General features: G+C 36.5%; 1 protein-coding gene across 1 annotated transcript in view; it reads left to right on the top strand.

Annotated features, from left to right (window-relative positions):
- DGKH (diacylglycerol kinase eta) overlaps window positions 1–19,787 on the top strand; it is a 253,952-nt gene that overhangs the window by 157,024 nt on the left and 77,141 nt on the right. Inside the window, exons 5-10 of the mRNA XM_004376610.3 lie at window positions 3,299–3,403; window positions 4,713–4,845; window positions 11,778–11,884; window positions 12,954–13,079; window positions 16,441–16,543; window positions 17,684–17,843. Of these exons, the coding sequence (XP_004376667.1) occupies window positions 3,299–3,403; window positions 4,713–4,845; window positions 11,778–11,884; window positions 12,954–13,079; window positions 16,441–16,543; window positions 17,684–17,843 (734 nt within the window). The remainder of the gene's footprint in view (window positions 1–3,298; window positions 3,404–4,712; window positions 4,846–11,777; window positions 11,885–12,953; window positions 13,080–16,440; window positions 16,544–17,683; window positions 17,844–19,787) is intronic.

The following is a 19,787-nucleotide window of genomic DNA, read 5'->3' as shown; positions in this document are numbered from 1 at the left end:
CGGGCACCATCTAGCTGTACTGGACTCAGTCCGGTGAAGGTCTTGGTAGCTGTGGACAATTAGTCCTTTGGACTAATCTTTTCGTTGTATCCTAGGCCAGTAACTCTTAAAGTGGAGGAATATCTCTGTTAATGGAGAGTTTTGTATGTTATCTGAAGTAGCATTTAGGAAACTGTCTGATTTAGATGTCTCTCTTTTGGAGCCCTGTCTTGTACAGCACTTCTTCAGACAAAATCCTTGGTTCGCTTACATGTCTCCCTTATAGACTATCAAGGCAAAGCCCATATGGTTTTCTTGGGCACTGGCATACAGTACAAACTCGACATATGCTTGGATGGATGGACAGACAGATACGTTCCAGGATCTGAGGTGGGAGTAGTGGTTATAATTTGAACAAATTAATTACTGAAGTAAGTTCAGATGTACTGGAAAAAAATTATTCAGGAATGTTGGGGTAGTGGGAAGAGAGAGTAATTGTGGGGTTGAGATAAGGACAAAGGCCAGGGAAAACTGTAGGAAGGGAAGTTTCAGATCTTCAAGAAAATTTAAAAGTCTTCCAGTTACAGAAATTTCCTGGGCTTAGCTTCCAACAGGCTCAGATAGTCGTCCTTGAGAAATAGTCTCCCCTCCCCACGTGGTGAGGGGATCATGTCCTGTCCTTTCATCTCCCCTGTCCTACTCATCATAATAAAAAGGCTGATTCAGATATACTTTCAGAATTCTACAGAGTAAGACCTAAATAATTTTAGCAGGGGCTTGCTGCTCCCAAAATAATGGGGCTTAGCTAGGGTATATAACTGGAGTCTGTCAGTCAACAGTTGTGACTGTTGTATCGTTTCCTGCAGAGGTCTGTAATGATAAAGAGCTTAAATAAAGGGGAGGTGGAAGTCAGAGCCTGAAGGCTTGATGAGGGATTGCCCCGGGGTAAAGGGTCAATTTAGGGGATGTTACAGGTTTGCTGGGTAGACCAGGCTTGTCCTCAGTTAGGCCCAGACACCTCTGGGCTGCCCCCTGTGGTATTTTTGGTACTGCAGTCACAAAGCCAGACATACCACATCAAATGATTTATGAAGACTTTTCTTTTTTACATATTGACATCTTATAATTTTATAATCAGTAGATTTTGTAACCAAACTTATTCACAAGGCCTATAAATAAAAACAGTTTTGTTTATAATTTCTTTATAAAGTCAAAATTATGTTATGATCTTTATTTATCATTGTCTATTTAAAAACTTACTAAAAATAAGAAATTGCCAAATTACACATTTTACTTCATTAACATGTAAGGTACATACATTAGCATATTGCTGAAATCCTTCCAAATAGAGACATTTTATTACCCTAACAACTGCAAGAAAAATGAGAAACTGTATCTCTATCCTTCTTGCTCCCCTTTTTGTTGAATTCACAATGACTTTTAAAGAATGAAAAGGCATTAATGATAGTTAAAACCATCAGTCATCATGCTTTACTTAGAATTCAGCAAAGAACAAAATTAAAGAATGAAATCGCAAGCTTGGTTTATTTATCTGAATAATCCTTGTCTACTATAACATCATAATGAAGGAGAGGGAATCCTTATAGTTACATCAGATAATATAGTGCAGAATAAAGGCCGGAGGCAGCATTTGTCCAGATAACATCAGTGAGACCAGTGAAACTTGGAGATTTCTGGAGTGCTATGCCAGTCATTGGAGCCAGGAGTGTATTATGATCTAATGGCGCCTCTCAGCTGCATCTGATGAGCTGTCCTAGGAAAACAATTTGAAGCAATAAAGCATCCATTTGGCTCCTAAGTAATGAGGGAGGCATTACTCTTTGCATTAACTATTTATTGAGGAAGAGAAGTGACCAGTTGTTAGTATGCTTTATCAAGAGAAGGCGGTAGAAGACAGAAGAAAATGCAAAAATGAGGTTCTCTTCCATTTCATACGCAATTAAAAAATTACCCAAAGTGAAATGGTTGGTGCTCGTCTTCCATGTGACTTTTGGCTGGCTGTATTTAAGTGCGCATGCCTGGCAGATGTGCTAAAGGCCTCTTGGTTTGGGGAAAGACTGTGTAGCCCAAACCAATGATAAAGGAGAAGAGGCAGTGACCGGTGAGCAGGTAAGACTGGGCTGATCACTCTATAGTTTTAAAACATTGGGCTTATTTTCTAAGGTGAATAGTAGTGATTTAGGGTTACAGGTTTTCTCCTTTTGGGGAGGAGTCTTTCCCCCCCTTAAGATGATTATTGCTTTTCCACTATTTGTGAACTCTTCTCTATAATGCCATATAAGATCATTTATGATGCGATCAAGAGGTTTGTAACCTGAGAAAGTAAGAACTGCTTATACAAGTGAATGTATAACGTATTATTTGGAAATCATTTCTAGGTAGGAATGTAACGTTTTGCTCTTCTTCCACAAGTAAATAAATGACCTCTTGTTTGTGGTAAATAGTTAGGACTTAATAACTTCAAGATTATAACCAGAATATTCTATTCACAGATAAATACGGGCTTCTTTCAAGTCATTTCAGAATCTCACTTTGAAGCACTGTTGGTGCTATAATAGCATGAGGTTTTCATTTCACTTGCTTTAAGGTTCTTAATATAATTAAGTTGCCTATTTTAGTGACAGGAAAAAAGATGAAAGTAATAATTATTTCTCTCCCTAAAGCCAACTAAAGGACTTTTATGCTGATTCTTTCTCTTTGCTTTCACTAAAAAGTAATATAGAGGAATTGTACATAATGGGAAAAAATCTTGCACATAGATCAGATTAAAACAGGCAGTGGAAGTTATATATAAATCCAGTGTTAGTTAACTAGTTACAGAATAATCTTCATACAATAGTAAACAAAGTATGAAATCATTTAATATTGCATTCCTTTGATTCTCAATTTTTTAATTTCCATATTAAAAATATGTGTTAATTCTAAGCTTCCTATGAATTATTTTAAAGTATATTCAAAATCAATTTTCAAGACATATTCTATGAAATAAGAAGGTATTATTTATTTAGGTTCATAGCCTTTGGTAAAGAGCTAAATAGTCTGAGAGGTATATAGCAACAGGATCGAAGACAGGTAAAGATAAAGACTCCTTAGAAGTCCGGATGAGGGCTTTTTTTGTTTCCTAGACCACATTAGATCATACGCAGAGAATAAAACCTATTTGTGTTTACAGATAATCTTACCTTCTTCATTAAGGATATAAAGACTCATATGTTAGCAAGTGGAATTTCTAAAATTAGGTTTTGCAATAATTTCTCTTGGTTATTAACAGTAATTAGATCTGAATTGTCCCTTTCAGATAATCACTCCATTCAGAAGGCTAATGCTGTGTGCTGACAACAGGAAGGAGATGGAGGATTGGATCAGCTGCCTGAAGTCTGTACAGACCAGAGAAACTTATGAGGTAAAAGAGCATCTCTTCCATAATCTCATGTTCTTAGGGAATACAGGCAGTCCCTGGGTTACGGACGTCCAACTTACATACAACCCGTAGTTACCAACCAACCCCCATAAAGTCTGTTACAATCATGCACCACATAACGTCCATTCTGGCAACATCTGACCACACGTACATCCGTGGCCCCATAAGGTTCTAATACAATTCAGAATCCCGATCAGGGACTGGGACATAGCAGACGTAACCAGACATAGCAAACGCAACAGCTTCCCGCGCGCAACAGGTGTTTGTCATGTCTCTTGTGTACAAAGTGATTGCACTGCCAGCCGAATAATGGTACAGCACATATATAATACATGTGAATTGATAGTTATAATAAATGCCTGTGTTATTGGCTTATGTTTGTAGTATACTGTACTTTCTATTGTTATTTTAATGTGAACTTTCCCTACTTATAAATAACAGTGTTTTGACTCATAGGCAGCAGCATCCAATCTCATGTATCATGTGTCTCTTGAGTGTTGTGGCATCTCTCTGTTTAATTTTCTTTTGAAAATGTTACTGTAAAGTGCATCATGACTGCCAAACACAGCAAAACAAGTGCTAGTGATAGCAGCCGCAGGAGGCAAAGGAGAAGTATCAGTTTGGAAGTGAAACAAAAGGTTATTAAACAATACGGAGGTAGAAAATCAGTGAATGCTCGCCATATGGGTATGTTCACACAGCGTCCAAATCACATAACATCCTGTTTCACAGCACGTATCGTGCAAGTTAAGCGACGCGTGACCAAATATGAAAAATTCGAGGTACATACAATGGTTTGTAATAACAAACAGGCGCTACTTTGTGGCACACGTCAAAACATTATTATTATTACCGTATTATTGTGTTAAAGATATTTTAGTGTATCTAGAAATGTTTGTTTAATTTTTTTATGAATAGAAAGTACACGATACATTACATACTAAAACAAACATTTGACTGACGTTAGATACGAACTGTACCTAACTGTTCCGACTTACGTACAAATTCGACTTGAAGACAGATTTAGGAATTGAACTCGTTCGTAATCCAGGGACTGCCTGTAAAGGTTAACCAAAGAGATACAGCTACAGTATGTAAAGATACCTATGTGTAGACTCATTCAGAAACTCGTTTAAACCTCGTTTTGAAATTTTCTATTTAAAGCAAAGTGCTTTACTTGTAAAAACTGTGGATTTGGAAATTTTATCTTCATTATATACGTTCTGAATAGTTAAGCGTCTGTAGTCTTGTTTTCTTGTTTGGCAAATTTGTGCTAATTTCTCATTTCTAGGTGGCCCAGTTTAACGTGGAACATTTCTCAGGGATGCATAACTGGTACGCCTGCTCCCATGCCAGACCCACCTTCTGTAACGTGTGCAGAGAAAGTCTCTCTGGAGTCACCTCCCATGGCCTCTCCTGTGAAGGTACCGTAACAGCCAACATATTCTCTCCCAACACTAAACAAACTGTGAACATGCTACCATTGTTTACAGAAAAACACTCATTATAGGAGCACAGTTACCTTGGGTGAAAGCAGTAGCCAGGAGTATGACAGCTAGAACACTGTTCTAAGTTTTATTCAAGCTTAAAGTTGAGCTCTGCACATATAGGACTAACTTTGGGAATTTTTTTGCACAGAGAAAGATAATATAAAATCATTTGAAAGGAAACATGGGCCGAACATAGCATGTCACTCCTACTGGGCTAGCAACTACTGTTTGAAAAATTTTTTTGGACTTTCACAATTGTTACTATTCTTGTGTTCTTTATTTTGTTCTGATTGTGGAGATCAAGATATTCAGTGGCAACAGTATATACTCTTTGGCAGAATCTTTGATGGTTACATATATTGCATTGTTTAAAACACTGGCTTCTTTTATTTATTTACGTTTCTTTAAGATGCCGTCCTTTCTAATTTCTTTAAAGTTTTCTAAAATAAGGCCTATGCTGCTTTTCTTTTCCTTTACACGATTTGTGAATTATTTTTTAAGACTAGTGACCCTATAGGACTGCCTCATAGGGTTTCCAAGGAGCAGCTGGTGGATTTGAACTGCTGACCTTTTGGTTAGCAGCCAAACGCTTAACCGCTGTGCCACCAGGGCCCCATTTTAAGACTAGTGACCAACAAAAGCAAGTACATTAGTAATTATCAAGAGATAACTCATAACTTATTTAGGTTTATTTAATTACATACCTTAGTAATCACACCATTATGTACTGCTTTTTGAATTATATAATACCAATACCATTTTTTTCTCTAATATAAAAATTTCTTAAGTAATTTTGAATATAACTTTATTATAATTAAATAATAAAGCAGCAATACGGCCATGTTTTTTAGTTGATCCTAAATGATAAAATCTGGGATACATCATTATTATATCTATTTAATATGATAATGTTAAGAATAGGGCTCTTTGTGAAAGTACTAAATGCCACTGAATTGTACACTTTAAAATAGTTAATTTTATGTTACACGGATTTCACTTCATAAAAATAGAGAACCCTTTGGTTTCAAATTCCATGTCCACCGTTACAAACTTTGTGACTGGGGCAAATGGTTTAATTCTTTTTGATATTTATTTCCTCATCTGTAAAATGGGCATGATAGTTATTTCTGCCTCACAGAGTCACTATAAAAATTAAAGGAGAGAATATATGCAATAAAACTTCATTTCTCGTCAAGTAAATTATAGGAGTTTGTAACTGTGATCTGTGTGAAATTTATCAAGTAAATAGTTCCAGATTGCATCACCTGATGCATGAAAATAAATTAAAACAAAAATTTGGAGGAGGCATGAAACATATTTTAGATTTAAAGAATGATTGCAAACAAAGATACAATTTGGTCTTAGGAACTTTAATCTCAAAGGGCTCATGTAGATCTAAATAACCTCCCCCAGGTCTCTAATACTATGTGGCATGTTATATGTTGAAGACCTTCTACTGTTACCTACTGGTCTCTCTCTCATCCCAGAATACTAATAAAGATACCAGATCTGAGATGATCTGTGGTACCCTTCTGATTTGAGATTTATCATAGTTAAATGTAATTAACTACTTAGGAATTGAGGTTAATTGTGAAATGACTGAATATTTTTCTAAGCATTTTAAAAGAAAAATGAAAATTATATCAGCTGATAAAAATAATAAACTTAAGTCTTTAAATAAATTTGTTATAGTCTTTTGTAAATAATAGTGTCTTCCTGACTTTTTTTTTTAAGTCTCAAGTATTGGGTTTTTACATTATATTTTTCAAAGGTTGTATATTATCATTCAGTTTCTCTACTCATGAAATTTTTAAATCTGCAACATCTTGTCCATTAGTATTTTTAGAACCATAGAGAAGGTTTTATTAAATCCCCAAAGGCTTTATGAATATAAAAAGTTATCTTTTCATCTAATGAAAATGCAGTTTATTTGGAATATTTTTATCATAATCAAAGTTATACTTAAATTTCAGATCTCCCCCCAAAAAATCTGAATCAACTACTTGCTTGATAAAACTAAAGGCATAGGATAGAAAAGTTATAATGGAGATGCAAGTATAATAAATATTCACTAAACAGTGAAGATGAATAACTTTGTATTTGAATGAAATCCAGCTTCCAGTATATGAGGCCATCACTAAATTTACTCAAACTTGCTGCTCTCATTTTTCACAGTAAAATGAGGCTGTACTGATTTGTATCTTAGGTTTATGTTGAATAATAAATAAAATTATTATTTTAAGGCCTTTTGTATATAAAATGTTATAGGACAGAGTAGAGCTGCCCGATATGGTTTCCAAGGAGCAGCTGGTGGATTCGAACTGCTGAACTGACTGTGCCACCAGTGCTGTAAAGGAAATAATAGAAGGTAGAAAAACAGTTTTCATAAACAATCCCCTAAGTCAGTTGAGCACATTGGCACAGTGGTTAAGCGCTCAGTTGCTAACCAAAAAGGTCAGCGATTCGAACCCACCATCCGCTCTGTAGGAGAAAGATGTGGCAGTCTGTTTCCGTAAAGATTTACAGCCTAGGAGACCCTATGGGGCAGTTCTACTCTGTTCTGTAGGATCTCTGTGAGTCGGAATCAACTCGACGGCAATGGGTAGTCAGTTTTTTATTATAATTTCAGAGCATAATTGTCTTTCATGGTTATTTAAACAGTAATTGTAAAAAATGTTAGATTTTTTTTTTATTTTACCAACAGCATCAAATATATCAACATGGGTACTCATGAACTTTTATTTACCACTTACAAAAATTCTGTGGGTGGAGACTGAATATTGCACTGACATAATTTTGTCACATGTCAGTATATTTTTTAAGTTCTGTGGTTTTAAAAGTGTAGCTTTACAGGTCAGGGAAAAGTGCTTTATTTTAGAATTGCTTGTTTGAAGACATTTGTTTAATTATCATTTCTAGCAAAATAAGATACCCATTAATCATTTCCATTCCTTAGTTACCATAATTCCAGTCTGGTTTGTGTTATTATTATCGTTATATGTTGTACTGTACACTCTGTAACTCTCAAAGCTCATTGCATGAAGCATTTTATTATTATAAAAGTGTGATATTTATTTTTAATGGGCTACTTGATTTTTAATGGTGGAATTTTCAAAGAACCTTGGCATTACACTTCTTCTCCCTTTAGGAAACACTTATTGACTGTTAGTATCAAGCAATGATTAGTACTTAAAAAGCACGCTGGGAATTCTGATGCAGATGGTTTTAGGACCACAAACCAGTTGCCTTGGAGTAGAATCCAACTCATGGCGACCCCATGTGTGTCAGAGGAGACCTGTTCTCCGTAGGGTTTTCAATGGCTGATTTTTTTTTTAAATAGATCATTTTTAATTGTGATAAGTATATATGTAACAAAACATTTGCCAGTTCAACATTTTTTACATGTGCAATTCTAGATGAGTAATTTTTTTTTTTTTTTTTAAATCATGACTCAACTTATTACTCTCTCTTAGTGTGGATATTAGCCGAGAGTTGGTCTTTGTTCATGAGAGATGTACAAGGGCTGTCACCACTTCACGCTGTCTCGTTATTTTCTGTCTCCATACTCCAAAACATCCACATACATTTCCAAGTGAATTTTCCAAAAATTTTCTAAAAATTCAACCTGATCCAGCTGTTAACCTTGCTTTAAAATCCTCAGTGCTTCCTCATTACCTGTCAAATCAATCTAATCATAGTAAGAAATTAAACCAAATAGGTAAATTATACCCCTTTTTGAAGTTAGTTAATTCAACTAATCTAAAAGTCATAGAAAATGACTGGTTTTATTTCTTTATGTTGTTCAGCAAACGATGCTTCGGTTCCCTCTGAGTGGAACTTTTGCCTGGAGCATACCGGCAAATCCCCATTAGCTGGAGACCCCCCCAGTGATGTGGTATTGCCCCACTGCCATCCAGAAGGGGACTGAGGCCTGCCTGAGCAGAAGTGATGCCGTTAGGCCAGTTCATGACTTTAGTGCCCAACCTATGTCCAAAATACCAGCTGTGCTCCCTTCTGGTGGCACCTGTGAATCACATAGTCAAGTAACTAACGTTCTATTCTTTCAGTTTGTCTGTACTCTGACTCTGATCCATGGGGCACAGAGAATTTTTCTGTTCATACAGGATTTGTTTCCAGCTGGTAAAGCAAATTCGTTTTGAGGAAAAGCATTGAAGTCAAACATAAGTCATACTTTTTCTTTCTTTGCTGGAAGGTTTCATTTGTACAAATAAATAATCCAAATTATATCATAGTGTTTGTCATTTAGATGTTAGATTGTAGAAATCCAGAGGTCATCATTCAGCCAGTGGCTTCATTTGTGCAAAACAAGAGCCTCAAATAGGTGAAGTGCAGCCTCAGGGAGAAGCCCATGAGCTCACCCTACATGGAGCTTGGTGTGTACTGAGGAGGCTGTGGTGAAGAGCCTCACTTTTGTAGAGGATGGCTGTTGAGGGAGGGAACTCAAATCCAAATAACACTGTGGCTAACACAGAGGAGGTTACAGGAGACTGTGCTGATGTACTCTGTCTCAGAAGAAAGCGAACCAATTAGTTCTGCACCTTTGGGAGGTTTAATCATGAGATTTATTAATGAGGCCCACAGCTGACTGGGGCAAAGCGAGGTAACTTAAATATGATACAAGGACAAATTGAATGGTTAATAAGGGTGTTAAACTTACTCTAAAATGGGATACATTGAGTTGACACTAAATATCCCTAAAACTACAAAAGAAAGAGAAAAATAAAAAGGAGGGGACAACAGACATTAATTAATTAATAATAATTGACTTTATCAAGAATAGTATAAAGAGATGCAGAATCTTTGAAATTCCTGAAAGTTGTTCAATCCCTTTTTCTGGCAAGTCTAATCTTTTCATTTCTAAAGTCTCACTTCTGAACTCATCATAATTTTCTTCATAAGGGGGGAAAAAGGAACCCTACCTTTTCAGAACAGATCTAGAGAAGCTTTGGAAGTCACTGCTGCTCTGACCTGGCTCACTGGCATCAATGGCTGATTTTTTGAAAGTAGATCACCAGGCCTTTCTTTTGAGGTACCTTTGGGTGGACTCAAATCTCCGACCTTTTGGTTATCAGTCAAGCGCATTAACCATTTGCAACACCCAGGGACTTCTTTTAGGACCACACTTTTGAGAAGTACCTTTATAGATGAAGGGAACTGTCATGCTAAAACCGTTTTTCAAGCTTACTATTTAGTGCTATTTCTTCACGCTCTTTGTTTATCAGCAACAAAATTCAATTGAAAAATTTTTGTTTTCTGTGTGAAGTCTGGGTTGGAGTCACACAATTATTTATGAAAAAAAATTGTATGTGTTCCAGGAGAGAAATGTGTCCCGGTACACAAAAGAGGAGGTAAATGAAACATTTCTGAACACAGTATATTAGTATAAACATAACTATATTTCAAGGAAGAACCAGCTCAGTCTTAGAGGCCACGTATGTATCAGCTGTTCAAGATACCTGAAGCATTTGAACATTTGGCTATAGGCATCTTAATTATTTGACCTGTCCCATTCGTCTTCATTGTATATCAAGTTAGGACAGTTAAAAGAGAATGGTGGGTAACCAACCCATCATTCCAAGTTTGTTAATGGTTGACACCTAGACATTTAAAAGAGCATGTGAAAAGGAGCCACCTTACGTGTAGAATTTACCACAGTCACCTTACTAAGTTTCATGTTTCCCACTGGAATGACCTCAACTTTTAAATATTTATCAGCAAAGTCAAAAACTGACATAACATTAGTATCTGCTAATGCTTGGATAATTTGTGCCCTTAGAAGGATAAATGTATATAATAGTAGTCAAGTTCTGATTTTCATTAGCATAGTTAATTTTTCAAATTCATAATCTGTGGTTTCCTTGTTTTTTTCGTTTTTTTCCCAAATAATCTGTAGTTTACTTGTTTTCACATATATGCTACTTCTTTCCTGGTTATTTCCTCTAAGATCTCTTTTATAGGCTTCTTTATGATAATAGGGCTGGGGAGAATTAGATGCATGTAGTGGGAACATGACTTCATCATTCCTTCCTTCTACATTATAATGTAGTCATCTCAACATAATACTTTTAAAAGGCAATGGCTGTGTTTGTGAACTTCATCACCCTATTTCCCATGTTGCCTGGATATTTTATTGACATACTTCCACTTTAAATCTCTTCTGTAGAATCCTTATCCTTTATCATAACGATATTTTCAAACTTATTTTATTGTAAGTATATTATACATACAGAAAAATGCAGCTATCAGAAGTGTACAGCTCAGTGAGTTTCACTAATTAAACACACTCATGTGATCAGCACCCACGGTAAGAAGAAGATGTTTCCAGCACCCTGATATTACTGATTTTATTTGCTTCTGTGTCATGTGTATGTATTGTCTCCCATCTCTTCAAGAACTAGTTCTTTTGTATTTATTTCCTTTCTCTTTTTCTTTTATAAGTTAGTTCATTCTCTCTAAATATCACTTTATCTATAGTTTAATAAAAGTGCCTCATGAATGCCCATTGCCGTCAAGTCGATTCCGACTCTTATCGACCCTATAGGACCGAATAGAACTGCCCTATAAGGTTTCCAAGGAGCGCCTGGTGGATTCGAACTGCTGACCTTTTGGTGAGCAGCTATAGCTCTTAACCACTTCACCACCAGGGTTTCCGCCTCATGAGTAGATAGGCATAATTTTTTTTCAGAATACCATTACTATTGTTGAAGAGTAATTTAAACTTTTTTTATGTTTGTTTTCCTTGTAACCCGCTTAAACATTTATTTCATGTTGTGATTTTTTTTAATTATTGGTACATAAGTACATAATTATTTAAAAAATGATTGACTTACTTTTTATTTTTTAAGTGTGTAAATTCAAAGCTCACAAAAGGTGTGCAGTGAGAGCAACAAATAACTGCAAATGGACGACTCTGGCCTCCATTGGGAAGGACATCATAGAGGACGAAGATGGCGTATGTTTCTGTTCTGTCTCTGGTCTCTTGCCAGTGTTCCTTTCTTTATTTTCAGTTCTTCTGGAAAATGTATGAAATGATGGTTAAGTGAAAATGTTTATTATTAGGATTAAATGGAAGGTTTTGTTTAATTATGAGCTTTTATTTTCCATTCAGTCCTTCATAGCTTTCTTTAGCTTTTAAATTTTGAGGAAGATCTGTTGTGAATAGGGCTGAGTGGCTGTTGTGATGGGCTGGTGTTGTAGATCCTTCCCTCACAAATCCTGAGCTACTCTTCAAGGCTTAGCTCAGGTGTTCACTCCTCAGACTTCAGGGTTTTCTCTCAGCAGAGCTCCGGCCTGAAGATTCTTGCCCATAGCACGTCATATTCGTATACAAATCTCTAATAGCATGTAATGATCACTTTATGATAATCCTTTACATGTCTTTCTCCTCAGCTAGGGTAGGAATCCTCAAGGGCACAGATTTAGACTTACATGCCTATCTGTCGCAGTCCCTGCGTCATGCAAATGGTTAACATGCTCGGTTGCTAACTGAAAGGTTGGTGGTTCAAGTCCACCCAGCAGTCCCCTTGGAAGAAAGGCCTGGCAGTCTGCTTCCCAAACATCAGCTGTTGAAAACCCTACGGGGGCACAGTTATACTCTGACACACATGGGGTAGCTGTGATTTGGAATTGACTCAGTGGCAACTGTGTTATCTTTGTAACCCTGTGGTGTTCGGAGCATAATAAAAACCAAAAAACCAAACCCATTGCCATTGTGTCGATTCCAACTCATACCGACCCTGTAGGACAGAGTAGAACTGCCCCATAGAGTTTCCAAGGAGCGCCTGGTGGATTCAAACTACTGACCTTTTTGTTAGCAGCCATAGCTCTTAACCTCTGTGCCACCACGGTTTCCTCAGAGCATAACAGGTGCTTAATAAATGTTTGGTAAATGAATGGATGCCATAAACTATGCTTATTATTGAGCCCATAGAGTCAGAAATAAGTATTTTCACTAGGATAAGAATGAAGAATGATGTCCTTCACAGTCTCTCACTTGCCTGCCCTTTCTCCCTGCCCCCCAGGTAGCCATGCCTCACCAGTGGCTCGAGGGCAACTTGCCTGTGAGCGCCAAATGCGTTGTCTGTGACAAAACCTGCGGTAGTGTTCTCCGGCTGCAAGACTGGAAATGCCTTTGGTGCAAAGCAATGGTAAGGGTTTTCTAATCATTCTATACTTTTTAATTAGCTTCTTTGCAAAACTTTTTCATATGTGTTGTTTTGAGGCAGGACAAAGAATTTATGGCAGAGCAGGGCCTGGTAGCACACACACCCCATAGTTGCCTTTGTCGTCTTTAATGTGTATTCCTTCCATTCTAAATGCCCTTTGTGTAATACTTAGCTCTTGTTATTACATTTCTTCTGTCTAAGGGACTCTTCCGGAGCCTTGGTGGCATAGTGGTTAAGAGCTATGGCTGCTAACCAAAAGGTCAGCAGTTCAAATCCACCAGCTGCTCCTTGGAAACCCTATGGTGCAGTTCTACTCTGTCCTTTAGGGTCGCTATGAGTCAGAAGTGACTCGATGACAATGGCTTTGGTGCTGGTGGTTTAAGGAACTCTTCCACACTTTTATTGGTTTTCATTATATTTTAGCCACACTTAGTGGTTTGCTATTTTCAAGCTTGTACCACTGCCTGTTACATACATACAACCCTTGTTTGGAATGCCATCAAATTACATTTTGCTAATACCCGTGTACGTTCTCTGACAGAAGAAACGCCAAGTTCAGTAGGTCATGCGCTGATATTTTAAATGTTTTTAAACTTGCCTGTGTGTGCAAGGAAGGGGTGAAAAACACACAGCATAATGTGTATCCAGCAGCAAGAAATGGTCCTGCTATGCCAGATGACATGAGGACTGTCAGAGCAGGAACAAGGCCATGCACACAGTTTCTAGCAGCTAAAATGCCACAGAGTCAGGAGGCGGTGACTGATATTAGCACTGAGAGATGGTGTCATGCAGTAGGAGTGATTACATTGCAAGTGGAGCTGACTTTTTTAGTGTTGTGTTGACTCTTAATCTCTTAAAGTTGCTGGCCCAAATTTGGAAGTCAGCCCCAAATACAAAAAGATTGGAAAACTATTGCTTTAATAAGTGTGGTTTATAGATCAGCAAATGTAAGAGATGTGAGTATGAAGTGTTAATTTCATAATCAATGAGATTGATTCCATGGGCCACAGAGGAAATTAAGTCCTACAACTTCCTAGTCAAATCTGATAGATAATTTGTACTTCCTTTTAATTTTAAAGTCAAATGTAAGTCTATTTGTCTTCATACTTTTATGTTATTCTTCATCAGTTACCTCTTTTATTAGCTGTCAGTGTTAGCTTTTTATTTCTCTTATCCCGTTTAAATATAATATATAGACTATAACTGATACCTCTCTTTGGAATTTCCGTGCAACCCTGAACCCTCTCACGCCATTCCTTATTTTAAGGGAGTGGTACCCATAAGCAAGATTTTAAGTCTTTATTCCCCCTTCCCCTTTTGGGGGGCAACCACTGATGTATGTATTTATCGCTCTTTTTATTAATCTGCACATTTATTGAAGTCTGTTTCTCTACTTTGAGAGTCAACTGTATTTTTTCTTTTTAAAGTGAGATGTGTGATGAATTCTTTTAGAAATATTTTATGTAATTGTCTTTACCTGAAATATGGAAACCCTGTGGGGCAGTTCTACTCTGTCCTATAGGGTCGCTATTAGTTGGAATCTCCTCGATGGCAGCGGGTTTGGTTTAGGTTTTTTTTTTTTTTTTTCTTTTTATGTATGTCCCTACTTTTATTTAGTCAGTAGTTTTTGAACTTTACTATCTTTAGCAGTAGGAATTATTTATGTTTTTCATTTGCTTACTCTACTCACCCGCAGCCTCTAAAAATTTCACAAGTAGGAAGGGGCATTCTGGAATTCCTTTTCCCTCTTTTTTCCTGCCAAACTCAAATCTCACCTTAGTTGTGAAATCCTCCCTTACCACCCTGCCTCGCCCTATGCAAGTTAGACGTGCTGGCTTCTGGGCCACCATCACCCTTGTGACAGCTCTTTGAGTTCTGCACTTCCTATCCCACTTGTCATCGAGTCGATTCCAACTCATGGTGACCCCAGGTGTGTCAGAGTAGATCTGTGCTCCATAGGGTTTTCAGTTGCTGGGTTTTTAGAAATAGATTGCATCATCATTTATTTGTTTAAATATTATTTTGCCTTTAAAATATGAGTTTCTAACAGCAGGATATCTAGTGCCTAAAACATAATCATCTAGTAGAAAACTCAAAAAACCCATAGTTCACAACTCATAATTTTTCCACCTGTTGTCTAGTATCTGGATGTAGTTTTACCTTCTTTTGGAATATAGTGAAGGTACAATTTTATTTTCTACTTTATTCCTCATTTAATATTATTACACATATTTTTCCATTTTGCTCGTACATTTTTTATTCCATTTAAAACTGCATGCAAATTTTTCTAAAATCCATTTGGCCTTTTAAATATTATAAATCATAATAGGATACTGTTCAAAACTAGATCATCAGCAGACCAAGAATCACTATTAAATTTCCATTATTTTCCCTAAAGTTTTGATAAGTACAGGTTTAATTAGTAAGCCAGCTTTCTAAAAAGGCTAATGAAATAAAGCCGTATTAAGTAAGTGCTTTATGAAGGGTCTGCTTTTACTGATTAAAACATTTCAAAGGCTCTATCTGGGTAAGTACATAAAGTATTTTAAATTGTCTGAGTCCTTCCATAATAGTTACCTTTGCTTTTGTTCTCAGTAGCATCTTACGTGACTTTGAAAATTTTTTGTTTCTACAGAGAGTCAGTTCACTTACTGAGAGAGTAGGATGGGCACCACTTTCCAACATGTTAGACTGAGGGGTGTACAGTGATAGGACTTTTCTTTTTCCTTATAGAACCACGAGTCTAGCTGAGAAAATAGGCATGTATGAGTCAAACTATACGTATTAGTATATACCTTAGTATAATATATGTATATAAAATATATCTATACATATATTAGTATGACTATACTAATAAGAAAATGCCCTAAAAGAGGTATGAACAGAAAATTAGAAGACCACTGCAAAGGGAGTGGAAACATTCAAGATTGTATTTATTTTCATTAAATTCTCTAAGAATTTTAGAAGATAGACGTCATCAGTTTGTTTTATGGACAATGACGTTGAGCCATACTGACTAACTTCCCTCCTTCCTTCCGTCCTCCTGTCCCCATGTCTTCTCTTCCTCTCTACATGCCTTCGGCAGCATTTGCTCACTATATACTGCTTGCCTAAGACAGTCCTGTGAATAGGCTGCAGAGACCAGAATCAAATCCCCATCCCTAAAATGATTAGTCCATTCCTTAGCAGTATTAAATGTTGTGCCGTTAAAGAAATTTATGAAGTCCTGAACGTTTTGTGATGCAGTTGATCCTCAATGATCAGTTCCTTAAATGGAATTTATAACATAGCAAGACATTAATTTGTTTTTGTGGTTCTTGAAGGTTTATTTGTTTGTTATTAGGTACACACTGCCTGCAAAGATTCATACCATCCTGTATGTCCACTTGGCCAATGTAAAGTATCTATCATACCTCCCACTGCACTAAACAGCACTGATTCTGATGGTAGGTAACAGTAGTGTAAGTATGTATAGTTCTGATATATTTACTGTGGATGTGTACATTTACTTACCTAGAATAAATAGAACTGTAATTGGTTATTCTGGTCAGTTTTGATATAATAACTCTATTTAAATGCTGAACAGTACATTGAATTTTTAAAAGAGTTTTTTAAAATTAAAGTAACATGCAGCTATCAACACAGTGGTAAAATTACTATGTATAAGACTTAGGGATTTTATATTAATTTCAGCAAATGAGATCATTATTCTTAACTGAAGTACAAACTGAAAAGGTTAATTTTTGTACATTTTTCCCCCTCCATAATTCAACTGCCTATTAGCACTGCTATTGTTACAATCCACGTTTCTCTAATTTTATTGTAGGAATTTATATTCCCATAAACTCATTCTCTTTTCCCAGAATCTTACATCTTAGCTCTAAGTGCTGAGGAACCTGTTTACAATGGCTGGTTTAGGGACAGCATTGTAATAAATAACTTCCTTCTAAGCAGACTGTATTACGAAAGTCTTTTACCATATACTGTTATTAATGTTTTGCATTTGATATAGTGCTTTTTGCTTTTCAAATAGTTTTATCTAAATTATACCAATAGATATTATAGGTACCTATGATATCATGTGATTTTTTTTTTTTTTTTAACCTTTGCTATTTCCAACTCTCCTCATCACATACACACAAGTCCTCATATATCAGGGTTTTGTTACTATAATATAAATTTTAAAATATATTCTCAGGCCTCAGCAAGGACCAGTTAAAACATTTTTCTAATATTGAATATGAATATCCAAATTCTTTGACAAATGTGAATTTTTAGACTATTTTTTCCTATAACTCAGTGTAGTTAACACAGGTGGTGTATCTCAAATTACCTATGATTAATTCTTTTACCATCTTGGTATGGTATTTATTATAGAGTATATTTAAGAAGATAGGGTCTCTATTCTTACTATGTAAATAATAAACATATCCCCATTTGGATGGGAGGGAGGGTTTGAAGTATAATTTGTTGTTCAGGTAATACATAATCTTTATTTTTATGAGTTCATTTTCTTTTCTCTGAATTTTTGTTAATAATTTAAAAGAAAAAACTGCATGTTGACTTTGTCCTGTGTGTTTTTACAGGTTTCTGTAGAGCAACTTTTTCCTTCTGTGTTAGCCCTCTGCTGGTTTTTGTCAATTCCAAGAGCGGAGATAATCAGGGAGTAAAGTTCCTTCGTCGATTTAAACAGTTGCTAAATCCGGCTCAGGTGTTCGATTTAATGAATGGAGGTCCTCATTTAGGGTAATTGATTATTAATAAATTTTGTTTGAATGAAAGCTGGCACTAGACAGACAATGGGTCTGCCGTTTTTAGTTCGTGAAAATTATAGACTCTTCTCAACATCTCTGTTGGTTTTCCCACTTCCCCCTTTTCTAAAGCTTTAATTATAAATTGTAGCACAGCCTTTCTGATGTTTGTAGAACATTCTTATGTTCTGAAAATCCCAAAATTTGTTTAGAAAATGTTTTGGAATATATCCTACATCCAACAATACTATCAGTTGCTGAGCTCTAAGATAAACTTGTATAAGTACAGAAATATAAAATAGCATTAGAAAACAGCCTACACAGAAGTCTAGTATCAATTTATATATAATACACTCAGTTAACTTGACCAGGTGCAAGTCAAAAGCACAGTTACTATCCTGAGTCTAAAGGCAGTTTAGTCTTTAAGGATTTCAGACTCAATCTCATAAATGCCAAGGAAATCCTTTTGTCAACTGCCTTTTTCGGCTTTCAGGCACATTATATAACTTAGCATTTGGATGGGAGAACCCTATACAGTATTTTCATTGAGGGAAACTTGGCCTTTTAATGCATTATTAGTATGTCTGTGATTTTTCTTGAAGAGGTGATATTGTGCCATCTGAACTAAGGGCTTCAATCCCTGTGATTTACTGAGGCCCACTCAGCTTTTCCCTTGGTTTCCACTGGTACCTTAAAGCATGAACAGAGAAGCAGGAAATGTGGAATTTTAGATGCCAGTGCCTGAAAAGACATTTTGTGTGGGTGTGTTTTTTTTTTTAATTGTGTTTTAGGGGAAAATTTACACAGCAGATTAGCTTCCCATTGAACAATTTTTAGATTGTTCTGTGCCATTGGTTATAATTTTCACTATGTGTCAGCATTCTCATTATTTCCATTCTGTTTGTTCTGTTTCCATTGATCTAGCTTCCCTTCCCCTCCTTGCCTTCTCATCTTTGCTTTTTCATAAATGTTGACTGTTCGGTTTAATACAGTTGATTGTTTAAGGGGCACAGTACTTATGAGTGATTTTGTTTATTTTATGAGCCAATCTTTTTGTTGTTGTTGCTGAGAGAAAGAATTGTGGGTGTTTATTATTTCTTCAGCATTTTCAATAGTGAACATTCAAACTTTAATAATCATCGTTTTTTTAATTGCGGTATAGATGCATACATATGTATACACACACAAATACATATACATAAAACAAAACATTTGCCATATCAACATTCCTTACATGTACAACTCAGGGACATCAGCCACGTTCATCATGTTGCACAGCCATCACCACCATCCGTTTCCAAAATTTTCTATCCCCCTGTTTTAAAAGAGTGGCGTGAGGAGGGGCATAAGACCACCAAGAAACCCTGAAGTTCCTGGGGACACCATTTTTCAGCCTGCTATAACTGCCGAGGCCCAACCCCCAGCAAGTCATTTCTGTTGAGGCTGAACATGTCACTGCAGCTAGTGCTAGGAGGTCACCATGCAATTAGAATTCTAGGTCAGTGGTTTCATTGACAAAAGATTACCAAGAAGTTCCATTCTGTTCACCTTGCGTTTGGTTCAGTCACGCTTCTCTGACTCTGCACAACTACTGAGGCTCACTGAACGCTTTGGCCAGTTATAGGGTATGAGGGTATGTTTTTAGCAGGCGGGGGAGTTAGAGGAGCAAGGGAAGGAGGTGGTGTACAGGTGTTTGTCAAACTCACAAAGCTGGAAGGAATCTTTTTTTTTTAATTTTTTCTCATACAAAAATTTATAGATACATTGTTATGTGACTCCAATTGCCCTCCCCATACTGTGACAGCACACTCCTCCTTTCCACCCCTGATTGCCCATGTCCATTCAACCAGCTCCTAACCCTCTCTGCCTTCTGATCTCACCTCTGGACAGAAGCTGCCGGTTTAGTCTCTTGTATCTACTTGAGCCAAGAGGCACACTC

The sequence above is a fragment of the Trichechus manatus genome, unplaced genomic scaffold (genome assembly GCF_000243295.1).
Source record: "Trichechus manatus latirostris isolate Lorelei unplaced genomic scaffold, TriManLat1.0 scaffold00044, whole genome shotgun sequence".
Classification (NCBI taxonomy): Eukaryota; Metazoa; Chordata; class Mammalia; order Sirenia; family Trichechidae; genus Trichechus; species Trichechus manatus.
Note: the sequence above shows the minus strand (reverse complement) of the source record. Positions and strands in the feature narration are given on the sequence as shown.